The sequence below is a fragment of the Barbus barbus genome (assembly GCF_936440315.1).
Source record: "Barbus barbus genome assembly, chromosome: 21".
NCBI classification, from domain to species: domain Eukaryota; kingdom Metazoa; phylum Chordata; class Actinopteri; order Cypriniformes; family Cyprinidae; genus Barbus; species Barbus barbus.
The window spans coordinates 12787039-12807604 of NC_136749.1; the positions used below are offsets into that span (position 1 = coordinate 12787039).

The 20566-nt window shown below is 39.2% G+C and overlaps 2 protein-coding genes across 3 annotated transcripts; both read left to right on the forward strand.

Annotated features, from left to right (window-relative positions):
• Nucleotides 1–1726: 1726 nt before the first annotated feature.
• On the forward strand, nt 1727–8260 carry LOC306886980 (protein shisa-7-like; the record flags this gene model as incomplete). The annotated part of the gene is made up of 6 exons (XM_079444412.1): nt 1727–1765; nt 3145–3932; nt 4025–4176; nt 5650–5715; nt 5792–5980; nt 7344–8260. 6 exons carry the CDS (start codon nt 1727–1729, stop codon nt 8258–8260), a joined length of 2151 nt encoding a protein of 716 aa, XP_079300538.1.
• Nucleotides 8261–11658: 3398 nt separating this feature from the next.
• Nucleotides 11659–20139, forward strand: LOC306886981 (uncharacterized protein). Of its 2 annotated transcripts, none has more exons than XM_079444414.1 (3): nt 11659–12282; nt 13428–16216; nt 16329–20139. In XM_079444414.1, exons 2-3 carry the CDS (start codon nt 14161–14163, stop codon nt 18707–18709), a joined length of 4437 nt encoding a protein of 1478 aa, XP_079300540.1. In that variant the 5' UTR covers nt 11659–12282; nt 13428–14160; the 3' UTR covers nt 18710–20139. The 2 variants fall into 2 exon arrangements, with proteins under 2 accessions (XP_079300540.1, XP_079300539.1); XM_079444413.1 differs by having other exon boundaries at nt 16317–20133.
• Nucleotides 20140–20566: the final 427 nt, after the last annotated feature.

The following is a 20566-nucleotide window of genomic DNA, read 5'->3' on the forward strand; positions in this document are numbered from 1 at the left end:
ACATCAGCCCTTCTTTTCAATGTCATGAGCTGGAATCTGCAGCTGTACAGCACATACTTAGTACAAATGTTAAATTTAGGTTTAAGGACAGATTCAAAGGATAAATATTAAATGTAAATATTAAATCAATATATAAATGCTACATTTACTGTATATTTATTCACAGTATTACTATTAAGTGTTTTTCAAGTATTACTTAATATTTACTTCACTATATTTCAGTGCGTAATATCACTTCAGAAAACATGCTGTTCAATTTTATTTCAACAATGTATTTAAAAAAATAGCTTGTGCTCTGAAACATGGTAATGAGGTCCGATTCTAATGAATCATTCTTCTGAGGTCATTATTGTTTTCAAAGAACCTTTTAAACCGGTTCACAAATCGCAAGGAAAGATTCATTCATGAATCTGGACTGATCCGATTGCAGTGTTTCCGAAATATCTATCTATCATTGTCATTTTTGTAGAAACAAATTTACACAAAATAAGTTTACACAAATAAAAACATGTAGAGATAAAGACATTAAAGAAGAATTCACAGTAACACTTTAGAATAGGGAACACTTATTTTACCTCAATAAATTCCTAATTTGCTGCTTATTAATAGTTAGTAAGGTAGTTGTTAAGTTTAGGTATTGGGTAGGATTAGGGATGTAGAGTAAGGCATTAATATATGCTTAATTGATACTAATAAATGGCTAATATTCTAGTAATATGCATGCTAATAAGCAACTAGTTAAGGGACCCTAAAATAAAGTGTTACCGAATTCACTAAGATAAATATTTTTATGTATACAGAAACAAAAAAAATTCAGACTTTCTATTTTGTTTTTTAAAATATTTGAAGAATCAGAAGTAATATGATTATCAGAGCATGCATGTCGATTTTACCGATAGGAAAAGTTAGCTATGATTGTAATGATGAGTTTTGCTTACAGTTTATTGCAAATGGAAATCATATATGGTTATACACAGCTATGCCATGCTTATTTGATCAAATAATCAATTAATGGGCATGTTGTTTAAGAGTTCATATGTTAAATGTAAATATGTTCATTGTCATATTTTGCAGTTGTTTACATTTGTTTCTCAGTAACTTTGATATTAAAAATGTAATATTTTGATTCTGTGCAGCAATTTCTTTGAAAAAAATAATGTTTGCTTATTTGCAGATATGCGTATTTAATGTCTGCATTCAGTAATATTTCTTATGAACAAGCGCTGGCTACACTCTAAACAATGCTGGGTTAAATATGGACAAATCCAGGGACTGGGTTGTTTTCAAATGTTTAACCCAACAACCCAGTCGCTGGGTTTGTCCATATTTTACCCAGCATTTTTTTAGTGTGTACTTAATGCATAGTCTCCTTGAATAAACTTTTTTTATTGTAGATAATGTGTATAGACATGCAATCCAACCCCATAAAAAAAACTCTTTTGTGTTGAATTCTGTGGATTCTATATTGCATTAGTTGCTGCATACCTTATTTGCCTGTCACATGCCATACGTGTCACAATGATAATAATAGGCTGCCATGCAGATGACAAGCTAACTATGATCTTTCAAAAACTTTCACAGATGTGTGTGTGTGTGTGTGTGCGCATGTAGGATGTAACATCAATGTGTTGATTTCTTTTCAGAGGCACATCGCTTGATAACTGAACACTTCATAACCGTCAGTGGATTCCAAGATCAACCCTGCAAAAATAGTGAGGAAACAGCCATGTCCACACCATGGGATTTTAAACCATTTCACCAAGAGCTTCAACAAACCGTTTCAAACGTTTCTCGGTCTCAATGAAAACTGGGCTTATCTTAAGAGCAAATCTGCTGCGTGAACCTTAAGAAACTGGAAAACGACTGCAAGGTTTACACACATAGTCACTCTCCTTGGAAATTTCTATTGTGAAGACAATCAGCCTTGAAAACGTTTTACGTCTTTTCTGCCACCATCATTGTTTTTTGTGTGTTTGTGTCAACGGTTTATTATACATTCTCAATACACACCTAAAATAGGTGTAGCTAGGGCGTACATTTTATATCCAACATGACAGATGACTCCATTCATATCTGATCCCTTTGAACTATTTTAAATTTGCACACAGGATTATCCATTTGGTAATTCTTCACGTGCTGAATGAGGAAACACATTCATTTTAGTTCAGTAATGTAAAGGTCATGAATGAAATGCTGAATAAAATCAAAATGATTCCTCACCATACTGCCCTCAAACCCTCAAAGGAGTTCAACATTCGGAGTAGTCCTGTTAACACGTAAACAAGTGCAGTAGAACAAGATTCGTTTCTGAGGTTATTATTTTTTTTTTCACCAAGTGTATGGAAATTGTTTCTACTAGTTAATAATATTAAACATTCAGGGAGCATTACAGGTCAGGGAAATCTGCTTAAAGACTAAGTGCCATTGCTGAATGTAAGGAGTGCCCAAATTAAAAATAATAAATAAAAATTGTGACGAGAAGCAAAACAGTTTACATTTTAAAGATGTTTACAGTTGCCCCTTTCTCTTAAACGAATATTTAATTCTGACAAGTGCCAAAACGGGGAATTAAACCTAAATACTTTTAATGTACACAGTTGTACTGCAACATAATTGCCTTCATGTGTCATGAAAACACTAGATACTGAAGTAATAGAAGGACAGTAATGAAAAGCCATTAAGTTTGTCTGCGGAAATGTGAAAAATGCATGTTTTTGAAAAAAGCCACAAAAGAGAATATTTGCCTTGTTAATACATTCAAAACTGACAATTTGTTAAATAGTCTTTCATTTCCTGTTTATACATGAAATAGCCGATTGTATGTTGCCTGCTCTGAATATTGTCAGCGTTTGGATTTTTTCCCATATTGTTCAGGTTTTCCAGCTATATGTTGGATGGAAGTGCCGCGTGATGAGAGAATATGTGTTGTGTAACTCACCTTGAAGCTGAAAGCACATCAAAATAGTTATTTTTCTCTCACGCCGTCTCAGAGTGTGACCGTTCACAACACACACTTTAACAGACTTCGAGAACAAGTTTTTCTTTCGAGACTGTTTTGATATAGACTCAGATTTCATACATCGGAGGGCTGCTACAAGAATATTTTACAAACGGCGCAATCAGGCTGTTTTTACAAAATTCGGCATTGTGCGGTGGGTTGAGTCAGTGAGAGAAAATAGCAGTGTTAGTCATGTAAAGATGATGCCCACCTTGGAAGCTCGAATGCGTGTCATCATTCTCTTCTTGCTAATCGCTGTCCCACTTAACGCTTCCTCTGCGAGCGTCCCAGGCCCCACCAGAAACACACCAAATGGGCCTATCACCATTACCCCGACGCCCAACCCCAGATCTCAGGGTAGGGGCATTCTGCACCCCCTTTCTAAAAATGGTGGGGGTGTGCGAGGGAAGTCCATGAATCGTCGGCCAAAGCAGCCAGCTGGAGCGGCAGAAATGCCCCTCAGGCCGTTGCCTCAGATAATGCTGCCAAAGAATGTAACGACTGATGCACTGAAGGCCCCTTTCGGAGCGGCGCAGGTAGCTCCGCCTCCTCGCAAACTGGTGGAAGTGGATGTGTGTCGGGGTTATTATGATGTCATGGGGCAGTATGACCTCACCTTTAACTGCTCCAAGGATGACTTCATCTACTGCTGCGGCACCTGCCATTATCGGTTTTGTTGTCCGGACCGCACTCGAAGGCTGGACCAGAACATCTGCCACAACTACCATTCCCCTGTGTGGGCCAATACGGCCCCCCCTGCGACCAGACCCACATCGCCTGCCCACCCGGACCTCAGCCGCATCGAACAAAGCAACAACACGGTCTACGTCATCGGCGGAGTCATCTCGTTTACAGTGGCGGTGGCAGTGGCCATTAAAGTGGCGTTCCACAAGGCATCACGGCAGCCTAGGAACAGAGAACTCAACATGCCCAGGTGAGAGTTCACCAGTCTTGATCGAAAAGGATGTTTGATCTATCTCAAATTGTGTTCTATTGACTAATCATTCCTACATCCTTCCCTGTCAGGGCTCTTGTGGAAATGTTGCGTCACCAGTCGAGTCCAGTTCAAGAGGGAGAGAGAAACAACAGTGTAGCCTTGGGTACTGGAGGAGGAGAGGGAACTCTTGGACGACCCCCGAAAAATCACTATCCAACGCTACAGAGTAAAGATAACCGAAGTGAGTGGAAAACTCCACAATCACCATACGCAGGGGAGATGCCCCCCTTAAGAACAGTGTGCATTTAATATAGCAAGATGAGTTTAGCATGTTTAAGATGGTATTACTATTTAATATATCATTAATAAAAATGTATTATAATATATTATTAAGAGAAATGAATAGAAACATTAGTTGGTAGCATGAAATTGACAGTCATGAAAGAGGACAATCTTGCACCCCTGGGGTGAAATGAACCCCTCCCTTGGGCTATTTTTTTTATTTATTTATTTGTTTGTTGTTGAAAAAGGTAAAAAAAAATACTAAATTAAGTCATTTTAATTTGTGTTAAATAATTACATACAAAACAGAATCCCTGTTGAAGAGAGAGATCTGAATTACACTATAATTCTATAAATCAAATATAGACTGAATTAATTGAACAGATGTGATGCTAGCAATAATCTATGAATTCAGTTAGAATTATTCGGTTTAATTAACCTATACGTTATGATGAATAATGAAGATATTTGAAATGTACATACAATACTACACTATTAAATTACAATATTATTAAAAGTTAATTATTGTAGAAGTAGCAACATGCCACTTGGGACCTTCTGCCCCATTTCTGAGGGGGGCATCTCACTTTAACTTTTCACTTTAAAGTAAAAATGAAAAGTAATATTTGTTATCATCTTACAAATCATAATAATAATTTGTGTCTACAGATCCCCCGTTAACAAAAAGACAAATTCAGGTCACTATAATCCAATGACAAAAATAAAATTTTCTAAGCCCCAAACTGTTCAAATGGAATAAATCTCACAAATGTTAATGTGTAGATGAAAAGTCAAGATTAATGAGAGCATAACCATCCGCTAAAAGTACTGATATTTATTGACATCTATGGTCAAGACGAAAATTAAAAGTCCATTATTTCCATATTAAATTTCCATTAGCAATACAATTAAATGTCCATTATTAAAAAAACATTATTTCAACACTGAAAAAAATCCCATTAATTGCACGTCAACAGCAATAACTTGAAACAAACTGTCCTGGGTAAAATATTCATGAATATTAAATGATTTTTTAAATGTGAAAAATTTGAACTAATGTTATCCTCATGGACCAGGTTGCAGTTGGCTGGTATAATTACATTATATGTCATACATACAGTTCCTTTCATGTTCCCATCTCAGCTTGAGCCTTGTGAACGGCCAACTGTATAAATTGAGGACAAGGAAGGAACCCAGGGAAAAAGCAATAGCCAAATGATGAAAGGGCATTTGTGAATTATTTAGCACAGAGCTGTATATGATGGCATTAGAATGAACAGACGGTATAAAATTTTACACATTGTGGAGCTAGCGAGAACTTAATAGGGCAACATTTACAGTAGATGGATAAATGTACTTTGTGAATTCATACTAAATGTAATTTGTCACAAAGACACAATGGCAGAAAGCATGTCTTTGTTCTGTTTCACAGTGGGGAATCTACAGCATAACTTCATCCACACCACAGGCTCCAGTCCCAAACATACAGCCACCATTGGTAGGTAAAGATCACAGCTCTACAGTGGTTTATTCCGAGTTTGAAATAACCTCAATGTCTATCACTGTGTTTAAAGAGCGTGCACCACGTATGAACAACATGCAGATGGCCACCGGGGGCACATTGAAGCCCAGTAAACATACTAACGCCATGAAGCCCCAGCCGTCCTTCCATCACTCTCTACATAACCTGGCTCAGCTGCCGCCCTCGTATGAAGCTGCCATGAAGCCTGAGATCAACAGATACTCCTCTCTCAAGCGTCTCGGTGAGTGCTTTATTACCAGAAGAGAGGAAGATTCTAATCTTAAGGAAATTATGTTTTGTAGGATTCACATAAAAGATTGGCATGATTGCTTTCTTATTATAGCCCAGATAATTTCAAATGCATAAAGCAAATTTATAAGCAATAAGGAGAAATAGATGGATGAACATCAAAAACAGTGTGACATTTAGTACTGTTGTGTTTTGAAGGAGAAATTACCTGCTTGATGAGGACGTGAGTCTCATGCGGAGCTTAGCGTTGTGTAAAAATATCTGTACGCCTGGGTTTTTATTTAAAGCAGTGTTAGTGTTTCACTGGAACGCTTGGGAGACATAAATGTTTGTTAAGGTCATTTTAATGAGGGCAAACCATTGCAAAGCACCCGCAATCTTGTACAGACGTATACAGCCTTAAGGCCTCTCTCTCAGCTAGACATCAAACCTCCTGGGAAGTGCGAGTTACAGTTGGAGGACAAGAAAGTTCTGCACAGGCAAATGTTATACAGGCTGATACAATGACTCAGACTTAATCAGCCAAAAGATTAAATGGCTCAGGGTTGAGGATAAAACAGGATTGTATTAATATTGCTATATTAATGAAATTAAGTTTTAAGCATTAATGAAATCAAGCATTAAACATGTAGTCCAGAGTTGTAGGTTGAAGATTTTATATTAAGAGTTTAGTAAATTGAGATGAAATTTTGATTGAATTTTTAGCTTGTAGCGCAAAGCTTGATGTGCATCCATATTTATTTTATACATAGTATTGGTACCATATTGGTTATTGTCCGATATTAGAGATTATTTATTAAACGGTGTTGGTAATATGCTAATATTCCATCTAGATAAATAGATAACATCATCTAATGCTCACCTAAAGATATATTTAAAAACACAAATCATTTAACAGCACCATTACATGTTATCTTAAGTAAATCCCAAAATTAAGTCATTTTCATACTGTACATTATAATGTTGTAATGCCTAAATTCACTTTTTTTTTTTTTATCACTTTCCTTAATTATTGTTTTTTGGTTTTAGTGTTTTATTGTTGATTTAAGTTCTGAGTGTACAGAGTTGTAATGTCATCCATTAATTTTTATTCATTGTCTATAGATAAATAAATAGAGAAACAAGAAAACAAAGAAACAAATAAACAAAGTCTACTTGGTTTTGAACAGAATTTGGATTTGGACATTTGTTGGTTATCCACCATACCATGAAAAATGAATTATCTTTTATATTGCAGTTTTCAAAAAAAGAAAAGAAAAAATATACATTTTTATAGTGGGCAGATTTTTAATATCTGTGCATCCCTAATTGGTTTATTCTTTTCTCACCCAATTGATATTTTCCTCCACATACAGAGAAAGGAGGACTGGAGGAATATTCAGGTTACTGTACCACCAAACGGAGGCCCAACAATGCCCCTCCCTCCTTTCATTCCTCCCAGCATCACCTTCCCTGGGGTGGCGACTACACGCTGGGGGGAAGAGGCACTCTTCCCAACCGTGGCACTCGTCCTCGAATACCTCATCCACAGTCTGCTCCAAGCCACACCCCGAATCCTTACCCTCTGGATCCTCCGGAGTCGAAGCAAAACCAGAACTACGATACGCTTTCCAAACCGCCACGCCGCGTCAAATCCACAGACCAGCTCCTCGCCCTCGTTGATGGCAATACCTTGTCAAGGATGTCGAAGAACCAACAGCATCAGTACTACAAAGCCATGGCCACTTCATCAAAGAACTCCAATACGAACACCCTGAAGAAGTCCAAGGAGAGGCTGCTGATGTCCCCAGACCACCTAGAGGAGGAGGTAGGCGGGGTAGAGTACGACGGAAGCAGGATGGGTATAGGAATGGGTGACTACACATCTGGAGGGGGAGGCGGAATGGTGCCCACCCTGCCCCGCGTTAGCCACCAGAAAGCTCAATCGCAGCAGAATGTTTGCGCCACGCCGTCGCTCGACCGTCACCACATGATCAAGATGAACTCGCACCCAACCTCGGGGCGAGAGCAGGAGCGCAATTCGGCAGCGATGTCAGGTCACCTGGGAGGAGGCGGGGCTGGAGGAGTGGGATGGGGCGACATGCCAGGAACCGGAGTTGTCATGGGAACAGGGACTCTTGGTGGACACAGTGCCAGAAGGCTTGCATTTGCAGCTAAAAGGCAAAATACCATTGAACAGCTTCACTTCATCCCCGGTGGAGGGGGAAGTGGAGGAGGAGTGCCATCCAACCAAGGGGTTAGAACAGGAAGCAAGAATGAGGTTACTGTGTGAGCAAGAGGCTGGAGAGGGTAAGGAGGGAATGGAGAAGATGGGTGAGGGATAGACTGTGAAGAGCTGGAGGATGGTAGAGGGACTGTGGGAGAGAGAGAGAGTGGGCGGAAGAGGGAGAGAAATAACGAGATAAGAGAGAAAAGGAGTAGGAGGATGGTAAAGGAATAAGAGAAACAGATTTTGGAGTAGGGGGCCACGAAGTGGGAGAAACTTGACAGAGAGCGAAGTGGCACCATATTTTTACAGATATACATTGTATATAGTGGCAAATTCACAAGATAAGATTAAATAACAGCTATAAGCCAGCTTTGATAGAGCTTCAAAGTTGTCGTGCTTTTTATGTTCATGAAATTGCCGCTATAATTATGATCGAAACATGTACAACTATTTATTTGCGTACAGTTTGCCTATAAACCTACCACATAGAATATCAGTAGAGTGTAATATAAATGCCACGATGCGACAGATGAACTGAGACATTTTTCATATCTTTGTCATGTTTTTATCCTCAGATATTTTACATTCTTACACATTACAGATATAGCTGCTATGGAGCCATACATTTCAGAGAACGGCTTTCATTTTATAACTATGATGGAACAACTGGGAGCCTAATATAATAATTAAAGTCTTCATAAGAGGAATCAGTTGAACATGAGTTGAGCGCCTATCCCAACTGATGTGTTGTAAAGCTACTTACAGCTGGACAGATGTAATGCTGGATCTTATCTCTTTTTAAACCCTAATCCACTTCAGCATAATGAGGAAGTACGGCAGGGTTTTCACAACTCATGTCAAAATGAATGAAGATGGAACAATTTGAGGAGCATATCCATAAACTCTTAAGAATCTGATGAACATGTTTTGAATACTGCAAGCCTTACCATACCTTACCATTGTTTCGCCTGCATCTTATTCAGTGTGAATTTAACATGGATGCACCAAGTGAGTTTCTGTTCAATTAGTTATTTTTTGGAATCCTGAAAATAGTACACAAGTTTTAAATTCTCAAGTCTGCCCTTCAGTAAATAACTGGAGATCGCTTTGAACTATCGATGAAAGCCATTCTGGGACACAATTGGGCAGAAAAGCCCAGACGAAAACCAAGAGAAATGTCTGACAATCATCTTTTTTCTCCATTTAAAAAAACTCCATAATGATCAATGGCACTTTGTTTGGATTCTGAGCCACTACTTTCTACAATGTCCAAGTGCTGGGATTTATAAGGGAGATTCACCGTAAGGGACACTGGACTACCAAAAGCACAAGAATAATACATTAGATTCATGTAACCCGTTAATGCTCATCTTAGGTATACTGTGTAGAAAAACGGTTCACCTTAAGCTATTAAATTGGATCCGAGATGAAGAAAACAACTCAAGAGTAAGGGCACTCATCAATGTATGTATACGTTATGATATTCTGGCATAAAATTAGTGTGTAACATGGCAGTGTCATTATCTCGCTCAGGTGTGGGTTAACATTTGCATAAAGACGAACCTCCTGGACTGCTTTTTGAATCTCCATGTAGAAGCCATGTGTATATGCTGTTAAAACTGAGACTCTGCGAACAGTCTGATACGGGCATGCCAAAACAGCTAACCTTTGTTTTGAATCTGCTGTTATCGAGATATGAACAAAAGTCATACCTGATATCTTCATAAACAATAATGCTTATCAATATTAAGGGCTATAAAACACACATGCGTTAGTGGTACAGATGTTACCCACAGCTTACTCATTATTCAGTGATAAAAATCTCATTATTTAAGATATTAACGTAGTAGGTGAATATTAAAATGAAAAATTTAAATGTGAGATTGCTCGCAAACAAGCCAGATATCATTTATTGTATGGTTCTGATCTCTGAGAAATAGCGCAGGTGTCAGGAACTCATTTTTACCAATGAAAACTAATGAATTTACATTGTAAAACCACCAACTGGTCATTTTTTTTGTCATAGACTTTATACCTCTTGGTTAATTTTCAGTGTAATGAAATTGAACGTTATAAGTTATGGACTATTTGAATATATATGCCTCCCAGTAAAAGTGTTAAGAGTAGTTTATAACACATCAGCATCAGGAGGATTGGTGTTAACACATTCATTTAACTTTTCACTGGAACTAGTGTGTATCTTAATGAATTATGAGTACAACTTAAAGACAATCTTCCTAACAGCTCTGTAATACATTGGTGTTTGTTATTGTCATTACTATGACAGTTAATATTATGGTTATTGGTGAAATTTCTTCTTGTTGTTATGGTTATATTATGATTATGATGGTGATTTTTTTTCCTCTGTGGTTTTAGTGTTAACTTGTTTTAGATATCTTTCTCATGAAATTCTTTTGAAATTATGAGTAGAAAATAGAAGCACAACCTTAGCCACTCATTGTTTGCCAATTCTTCATGCATTCCTAATGATGAGGAGTGCCTTCGAAAATCTCTCAATGTGATGTCACATAGTAATTGTTCTAAGCCTGCAAATGCCATTACTTGTTGCAGAGACATCACAATGGGTTTATAAATGATGTCATAGGATGTATGTTGTATGTATGTAACCGAATGTCTTCTTTTTGTTATTAAGTGAAATTTCAACTTTTTAATGTTTCTTTCAGGGACAATTAGAACAGATGAATCTATTTAGTATTTTCTTTGTCATAAAAAGTCTGTAGCAATGTCTGTTTTGTATCCCCAAGCCATAATTATGAAAATGCTTATGGAATTTATTAACAAGGTATATTACTGCAGAAAATAACAAACATTGGATGTGCAAATAAAGCCCTGAAGCATTTTAAAAGGTTGGTAGCCTACAATGGGATGCGCATTGGTTGCACGCAAGCAAAGCAGGACAATGAAGACTGAAACCCATGGGAATAATGAGGTCATGTCTTGAAATATTTAAGCTCAGAAGCAGAATGAATGTTTGGGTAAATCACTTTAAATCAAGCATTACCCCAGTGATGTTTACATATATTTTACTTTCATAACAAATGCCCTAGATATATATATATATATTCCATACAGGTTAAATTTCACCTTTGTAAAATAAAGTAAACTGATGAAACTGTTGCCTCGAATGACTGGTGACACACATAGAAGGAGGAGAGACAGAAATGTTTAGTTATTCATGTGTCGGCATTTACTATACAATGTTTACAATCTTATCTTCCATGAAGCATCAGACTGGAAATAAGAGCCATTTCAAGGCAGCCATTTTGATAAGGACCAGCCTTTGAATTTGAGCTGTCAGTATCTAATAAAATGGCCACTATAAGAGCTTCTACGATATATACATAATGCTAAAGGAATCCTACAATAAATGAATAACACATCTAACTTAGTATATTACATCAGAATCATAGTCGCCAAGTTGTAACTCGGATTTACCTCAGAATTATCTATTGAGAGCTAACATGTCAAATTTGACTACACAATAACAACAACACTGAAAACACTTGGAAGCTAACCGCATTTACAATACAGCTAAAAAGCAAACGAACCCTATCGTTATAAGTAACTCTATAATAAAAACGCTAATATTCGCAGCTAATATTCTACTTTGACACGAACGCTGTCTCGACCACAAATAAAAAAACATAACGGGCAGATAACGGGGTACGGTTAGCCGGAAGTGTTCCAAGGTCCGGAAACGACCAATGTTAAAATCTCACACGTCACTCGTTCTTTCTAAAACACCAACACAGACAAAATAGTTTAGCCGAAAAAAAGCAAACGCAAAATAAAAAGTCATCGGTCGTAATACCGTTTGATGCATTTTCCACAGGATATAAGTACGATAAGTGCATCTGTTCTACAGTATAAGAGACGCTCGGTCTCATGCTATCGCAGCACGGTTGCAGTGGAAACAGGGTCTGCTAACTAGCTGTAAGTTAGCTAGGAGGCTAACCACTGGAAAACAGCGCAGAGCTGCTGGGGTACATGAACGAGGGGGGCAGGGGGGGAGAGAGTATAGCAGGCCCTGTTCATCTTGACCAGGCTAAAAGATGGATGCGTAGGTAAAAAGGCCTATTTTATTGTCTCGACTGTGATTTCATTATGATTCATTTACTTGCACAGTAAGACAGTTTTGCTCCTGCATTATCTGGCTTGCTGTTTTTAGGTCGCGCATTATGACGGCAAGCTAAGCTGTCCCTTTGCTGAATGTGTAGGATTAGCCAGCTGTTTTGCATGCTAACATGTTACACATAGCCCCAACGCTAAAAGATTTCGCGACCATTAATACTTTGAAGAGCATTTTTAAAGCACTATTGAAAATCGAAGTGCATTTTCCCCATCGTAGGCTATTTTTCCATTACTCCCCGGAGTCTGTCGAAATGGACATTTTCTTTTCTTTAGCGATACGCGATGCAATCGGAAGATGTAATGATTACACGAAATTCACCTCTAGCCCTGACGATTCACACCGCACTCAGCATCTTTTCAGCACAGTGCCAGCTGCTCACAATGTAAGACAAAGTAATAGAAAACACTCGCGACGTTTACATATAAGAAAATTGTGTAAATATTTGAAAATGTGTATTATCTTACTGTTTTCATTCCGCGTATCGTCTGAAAACATATTTCACACTACTTTTGTTTAGTATCGTGTTGTGATTGTAAAATGACATTCGTTAAACGCATCAACGACATGTCAGCTGAACGTGTTAATTTCTGTAATTTAGATGATGCTGATAGATAAGGTGAACTAATGTTATACATTTATTAAATACGATGTAGTATTTCAGCGTGAATTATGACTGTTATTGTAATAATTTGTTTTAAGATATATCGATCACTAGATACTCAGTTTTTGTTATTGTGAGTTATTTCATTTTACAAAAATGAAGTCATGGAAATGCAATGAGATGTTCAAGTAATGCCTTTAAGATGTTCAATTGAAGCACTTGGAACTTTCTCGGAGATGTGCCCATACTCCCATAATTATTCACACATAAGTTACATTTTCTGTGTATTAAAATAAACATTAAATGCCTGCTGTAATAAACAGTCTGTCTGTTGTTGTTGTTTTTCTTTCTTTTTTTTTTAAATCAAATTTTGTTGTCTTTAGGGTTTTGATGGTTCATGTTTTTTAAAAGAATTGTATCAGAGTGTTTGTATAAATTCAGTCATTTAACATGTTGCTCCTTTTTTCCTCTCACAGTGAGAAGAACATCACAGCTCCCAAGAATGATATTAGAGGATTTTGCTTCCAGCTATGGAAAAAAGAAAAATATATTAATTGAAATTTGAAAACGGAGATGTAAACCACTTTTGTCAGTGTGGATTAAGAATTAATAGATATTGAATGTAATGAAACCAACCCATGGGATTTGAAGGGATTCATCCTACTGTGGGATGGTCATGAACTAAAAAATGTAACCAAGGAAGTGGAAATTTTTCAATGAACTCAGACTACATTAAGCACTTATGGTGCACTTCCCAAAATGTGAAAACATAATTGCATCTCATGCAGTTGTGGATATGTCTTTGCACTCTTATGGAACATTCAGACTGAAATACTGATATCAACGTTGAACTATCCAAAACAACTGTGATTATATGGAATCCAATGTGAAACCAAAAGGGAGTCAATTTTGGTCATCTTATAAGTGACAAATCCCATTAAAAAACAGCTTTTTGCAGAGACTACAAATCCATGTTACAATCAATACAAAATGTCCTCGTCGACTACTTGCCTGAAGAATGAATATGTGGCTGCCCACTTTAAATGAAACAACACCAGTAGCATAAGGAAAATGTGAGGGAGCACTATTTTTGAAATTGCTTCTTGCTTTTTCTGACTACAACTCAGTAGAAAAGCATCATAGAAATATTGTTGTTGCTCAAAGAGCAGAAGGTGTTGCCACTGCGCACCATGCTTCAGTAACTGGGAGATGTTCCAGTTTGGAAAATACAATGTGGACATCATAGAGATGCTGAGTGGACACCAGTCCCATCAGTTCAAAGGTCTTGGATTAGAGCGACAACTTCAACACCAACAGCAAGTGCAGCTTCACCAACACCAGTTACAGCAACAGCAGCAAGGTGAGACATCTGGGTCAATTTTGTCTGGACTTGGCTTAGGCCCACTACAAGCATCTAGAGGCAGTGCCTTTACAGATTCTGCATCAATTTTTGCAAAAATGAGTGCACCTCCCCCACCTCTGCAACAGCAATCCCTCTCTTCATCATCTCAAAGTTTGAGGAAATCCAGCAAAATGTCTGGAAGTAGTAGCAGTGGTGGAAGTCATGTGAGTGGATACCCCCAGTTTTTGCGCTCATTCCACCCAACTGAGGCAACCCTTGCACAAGAGCAGTTACATTCGGGAGTAGGGCGATTTGATCATTTTGCCAGCAGTGGTGGAAGTGGAGGACTGGTTTCATCTGTTCCACCACCACCCCCGTTGCATCCTAGCTTGTCAATACCTCAGGCCTCCCCTGGTCCGTCGTCCTCCTCCCCATCTCCTTCAAGTTCTGTTTCAACTTCCAATAACCCTCCCAGCAGTAGTGCAGTAACTACCTTTAGCCATCAGTTGGCAGGATCTCAGTCTGACGCCCGAAGCCTACATCAACAGTTTAGCTGCATGTTAGCCGCAAATCAGTATTTTCTTTCTGGAGTACCAGCCAATTCCAGTCTAGAACAATTTTTAGTTCAGCAAGGCAGTCATAACCATCTTGGTCTTGGTCTGGGACAAGCTGCAGGAGAAACAAGTTCAGCCCTTGCGCCACCCTCGGCTCTTCATTCTTCACACACTCATGGTCACTTAACTACATTATCACAGCCTCAACAGCCACCATCACAACAGCAGCAACTACCACCTCACACTTTGTCTCACCCTCACCCTCACCCACATCCACACCATCCACTGCACTCCTCATCGCAACCTTCTTCGCTTGGAGGTTTTGACTTTCAAGGAATCCCAGTACTCTCCTCCAACCAGCTAGCATCTCTGATGCAGCAGGAAGCCGGTTTGCCACTTCCACTTCCTCTACATCTTTCTTTATCAAAAGAGGACGAAAAAGGGGATAGTACTGTCGGAGGAAGTGGTGTAGGAGGTGGTAGGAGAAAGAAAGCCATGGCTGGCTACCTGCCACAGAGAAAGTCTGAAAGCAGCAACAACAATAGCAGCAGCGGTCACAGCTCTACAAACCCCAACAGTAGCACTTCAGGGGGACTCAACCAGGAGAACACACCAGGCTTAGATGGAGGTGGGGGTGTTAGTTTGTCAGGTATTGGTGGAGACCCTTCTTCCCACCTAACCTCATCATCCTCTACTTCTGTTGTCTCATCATCTTCTTCTGCACCCTCTTCTACATCAGCATCAGTTTTGGTGACAAATGGCTCTAAAACAGACAGCCATGGTTCTATGCAACCTCAGTCTCAGCCTGAACAAGAACCCCTTTATCATTGTGGCGAGTGTGGCAAAACTTTCACACATCTCTCTAGTCTGCGCAGGCACCTACGTAGCCATGAATTAACTACAGCTGGCACAAGCGGCACGAGAATTAGCATTATAAACCCAGTTTTGCATCCTTCCGATCCAAGTATTCCCCACTCTACTCAAGAGGGTGCAGCCTCATCTTCGTGTGGCAGTCCTGACAAGACTTTTCATTGCTCTGAGTGTGGAAAAGGTTTCAAGAAAAAGGGGCACCTACTTCAACATGGTGTCATCCACTCTGGCGCACGGCCCTATGCCTGCACTACTTGTAGTCGTGCTTTCAATCGTCGTGAGTCGCTCACCCGCCATGAAAAAATACATGAAGAGAAACCTTTTCGCTGCCCAGCCTGTGGTCGTTGTTTTCGGGAAAGTACATCCCTTTTGAACCATGCAGCCTCGGGCACCTGTGGCAAGTCAGGCCGTACACCAAGACCTAAACATGAAAGTAATATAGAAAACAAGAACAATAAAGCTGGGGGCTCCCAAGATGGAATAGCGACTAATGCAGCGGGTGAGTAACGTCTAGTGTAGTGTATATTTTTAGTAAACCCACTCAAACAATTTTTCATAGGCACTGTGAAATTTGTGTGCATAGCATTATTACTGTTTAGTCTGTTGTGCAGGTTCTTACCGGAGTGATGATTTCAGTGATGACTACAAGGACCAGCGCTCTCAAAGTAACTTGTATTCTGGAACAACAACATGTGGTGGTGACAGCATGACAGGTACTGCACTTAGGAAGGCACCATTAGCTCCTACTCTGCATCCACACCCACAAAACCAAAGCCAGCAGCATCATCAACAGCCACATCTCCCACTTTCATCCCTGTTAGAGGATTCTGAAGATGATGTCACTAGCTCTGTCAACAGTGCCATTTCTGCTATCACTGCTGCAGCTGCAAATTGTATGAGTGGTGATCTTGCCCACAGTGGAGGTAGAGGGGATGATCGAAGGGATATCATTGGTGGATTGCTTGGAGGTCTGGGTCTAGGACCTCTTGTCTCACCTAGTGGTCCGTTATCAACATCTGTCATGGAAAAGTCCTTTAGAGGAACTATTAACCCAAGTGCATTGGCCCTCAACCAGCAACCAAATCAGCAGACACCTGGTGGAAAGCCCAAGCGCCCTCGTAAGCCCCGCAAGAAGAAGGAACCTGGTGTGGTTGGTGTTGAGCCCCCTAAAAGAAGGCAGTCCTCTCACAGACCAAGAGGGCCCGGTGGTGATGTTAGACCTTATTTGTGCAGTGTCTGTGGTCGAGGATTTGCAAGAAGAGAGACCTTGCGGAGGCATGACAGAATACACACTGGAGAAAAGCCTCACCATTGTACTGTGTGTGGCAAGTACTTCAGAGAGGCATTTCATCTTAGCAAGCACCACACAGTGCACTCTGGAGAGAAGAACTACAAATGTATCCTGTGTGGAAAGGAGTTTGGATACGCTCAGAGCCTTAAAAGACATGGCAAGCTACACCAGAAAGGAGAAATGGAAGAAGTGCCAACCACGCCAGGTGAGGGGAACCTTAACAGCTATCCATCCTCTGGTGGCAGCTTGATTCAAGGGGGTCAAAGCGGCTCCTCTTCTTTCTATTCATATACTCAAGATGTCAAACCACAGACATCAACCACTCAGCCCCCTCCTAGACTGTACACATGTGCGATATGCTGGAAATCGTTCCGCCATCACTTTCACTTGACGGCACATCATCAAACTGTTCATGAGGGTGGTGGAGAAAAGCTGTTTTCTTGTGAAGTGTGTGGTAAGGCATTTGCATACTCTAACAGCCTTACACGACACAGGCTTTCTCAGCATGGCTTAACACGGACTGGCCAGCCAGTTGCTCAAAGGAACACAGGGGAAGATAACAGTGTTGGTGTTACAATATCGGAAAGCGAAGCTGCTACAAATGCTTTGCTTCAACTCGTGCCACCTAGTGGCACACATGCTGAACAACATGGAGTTCTTCATAGCCAGCAGGCTCCTCCCCAAACACAAGCTGGCTACTCCCCTCTCTTCTATATACCCGATACCAATGCTGCACACCCTTCTTTATCTAATGCCTCCTCTTATTCTCATTCTCTGCCGTCAACTTCCTCAGGGCCTCTTCTTTGTAACCATCAGCAGCAACACACTGGGATAAAGGGTGAACCCATTTATCACACTGGTCATGTGCATACTCTTACTCCAAACATACCAGTGCATTCCCTCGCGTTGCCTCCATCAGAGCCACATCAGCAACACCACAATTCCCAGCAGCATTCAGCTCAGTTTCAATCTATTCAACACCACGCTTTTCAAAGCCAAGAGGAGTTGAGGAGACGGAAGAAAAAAAAAAAAAGACGGCAAGAGAGAGAGGAGATAGGCTACAAATGGACCCCGGCTGCAAAAGTAGAGAGAGAACAGGTGGAGGCCTCCCTTGGGGAAAAGCAGAGAAATGAGAGAAGAAAACTTGTTAAAAGAAAAAGGAGAGCAATTCACAGGACGCAACATAAAATGAAGAAGCGCATGGCTGTGCTCGTGAGAATCAGACGTGGAAGTGGAGGAAGTGCTGTGTATGAACTGGGCCTTCCAGGCGGACTGAAGCTTAACAGGCTTCGTTCTCTCAAAGTTCCTCTGAAACGAAAGTCCTGTCCCCTTTGCCTTGGTGCTACCTTCACTCAACAGGTAGCCCTTAAAGTTCACATAGCAGCTAGACATTGTCCCAAAGTGAGAGGCCTTCAGCATCGTTTGAAATGTCCAGTTTGTGGAAAACAGTCTCGCAAGTTCCTCTCAGCTCTCATTCACAGAAGCTCCCATTTAGCCAATAGAGCGTTTTCTTGTAAACATTGTCCCTGTCGTTTCTGGAATGCAATGCTCCTCACACGGCATAAGAAGGTGTGTCGTGGGACCTTGGCTAAGTTTCAACGAGATAGGGCTCTTTGTGTTAAATTAGTCATGGGATCAACATACAGGAGGTTTGAGTGTAAAGGGAACTCTTCATCCTTGCATATGGAATATAGTCACTAAGTTTTGCCATTAAACTCATTTTCGTATGCACTTTCAGAAGAGAAGTGTTGCGATTTTGAGAAGAACTGAGATATCTGAATACATCTTATACTCATGTAGGCATTGACTTGTGTGTTATGAGAGCTTTTTCTTTTCACTCTCATTCATATTAAATTTCCTCTTGTAACTTGGACCCCTGAAAATGAACACCTTCAACAAACTCACAAATGTATCAAAGACATTTGTCTTAATGAACTGCTTAGCCTACCTATCTATTCAATACCACACTGGTCTTCTAAGAGGAAACTCTTGTTCATATTGAAATTATCCTTGGCTGGCAATAGATGAAGTTTCAGTGATTTGGCGAATATTGTATTGTGCCCTAACAGTAGGTTATTGCTCACCTCAACAGATGCTCTGTAGAATTATTCTGTCTCTGATATATATTGTGTTGTTGGTGTTCACTTAGAGCAAGTGTGGAGATGTGATTTTGTTAATGTAAAAAGTGTATTCAGTATCGGGAGAAAAAAGGGTCCTGCTAGGAAGATGAGTATTTTATTTTAAGGAGTATTTAAATTACTGCATGTTGGACATTACTGTCCATGTGTTGAAAGGTCAATGCGAGTGATAAGACTTTGGACTTTGATGGTTACATGACAAATGCAAATGAAAATGTATCTTACCTCTTGATAGAGGAACCATAAAAAGTTAATGCATAATAATACATGCTGATTAACAATTCTTATCATCAATTGTGAGCCCTGTTTTGATTTATTTACTGTTCTTAAAGAAAACTATACCATTAAGATGGTAATGCCAGCACTTAAACAGGAAAAATATGATTTTTCACATAACCATAAAGGACAAAAAATGTAATACCCACTGATTATTGCCCTAAAGGCAAAAGCCTTACCAAATTGTGACCGTTAAAGCAACACGCTTTATGGGTAATACAATGTAGCGTCTATGTATAGAGCTTACTGGAGGAATGGAAAGAAATATGTGTACTGTAATGTAAATTGTGTCAATATTTTATTATGTTTTTTAAGCAAAAGTCAATCTTTTTATCATAGCTACACTTCAGGTAGATGGAAGAGTGATTGTAAGAGTTATCACTTTAGAGCAGGTCTTGATTAAGTGTATTAATGTGTGACACAGTCTGCCCACTTGCCAACTATGAACGTATCCCATGTACTTTTCTCACCTTTCATGTAGAGATCCCATACTACTTATAGCCTCTTTTTCTTTACAAGAAGACAAGTAATAAGTATGTTTCTATCACTTTATTTACACATGATAAGGTGGTTGTTGATGATACCTAAGCATTTAATAAAATTTTTAAATGTTATATCCTCATTAATTCCATGTAAACATTTATTGTTACCTCAGTATTTCATATTTATTTGAATTTCTATTAAAATATGCCAAATATGCATTTTGCATACAACTTTATTTCATGGTTTAATCAATTCCTGAAGTTGTTTTATTGTTACTTAACATTTATTATTTATTTATTGCTTCTGTTAAGTTTTTGTCACAATGTTTAAATATTTATCATTACATTATTCTGTTGCTATAAGATCATAATTTTACCATGCAGTGTGATCTTACTTTTTTGTAGTTAATATCTTAAGGGAATAGTTGTGTCTAAATATATTTATAGGCTATTTAAGGATATACAAGTATATATATGGAGATTTTACATTCGCTCATACTAGACAGAAAGTGTCTTTTTAATTGGCATGTCATTTAGTATTGCTAATGAAAAAAAATCAATGTAGTCCAATTCTAATTTTATTCATAGAATTCTAAGCGCACTTCTTTCCATCATTTGACCAACATTGGTCAATTTCTGTCTGAACATGATATAATTTTTAT

Bases quoted from the DNA above. Each gene is read 5' to 3' on its own strand.
- LOC306886981 (XM_079444413.1), top strand. From the start codon at position 14,161: ATGTTCCAGTTTGGAAAATACAATGTGGACATCATAGAGATGCTGAGT. The intron at 16,217-16,316 runs GTGAGTAACGTC...ATTACTGTTTAG, and splicing joins AATAGCGACTAATGCAGCGG to TCTGTTGTGCAGGTTCTTAC.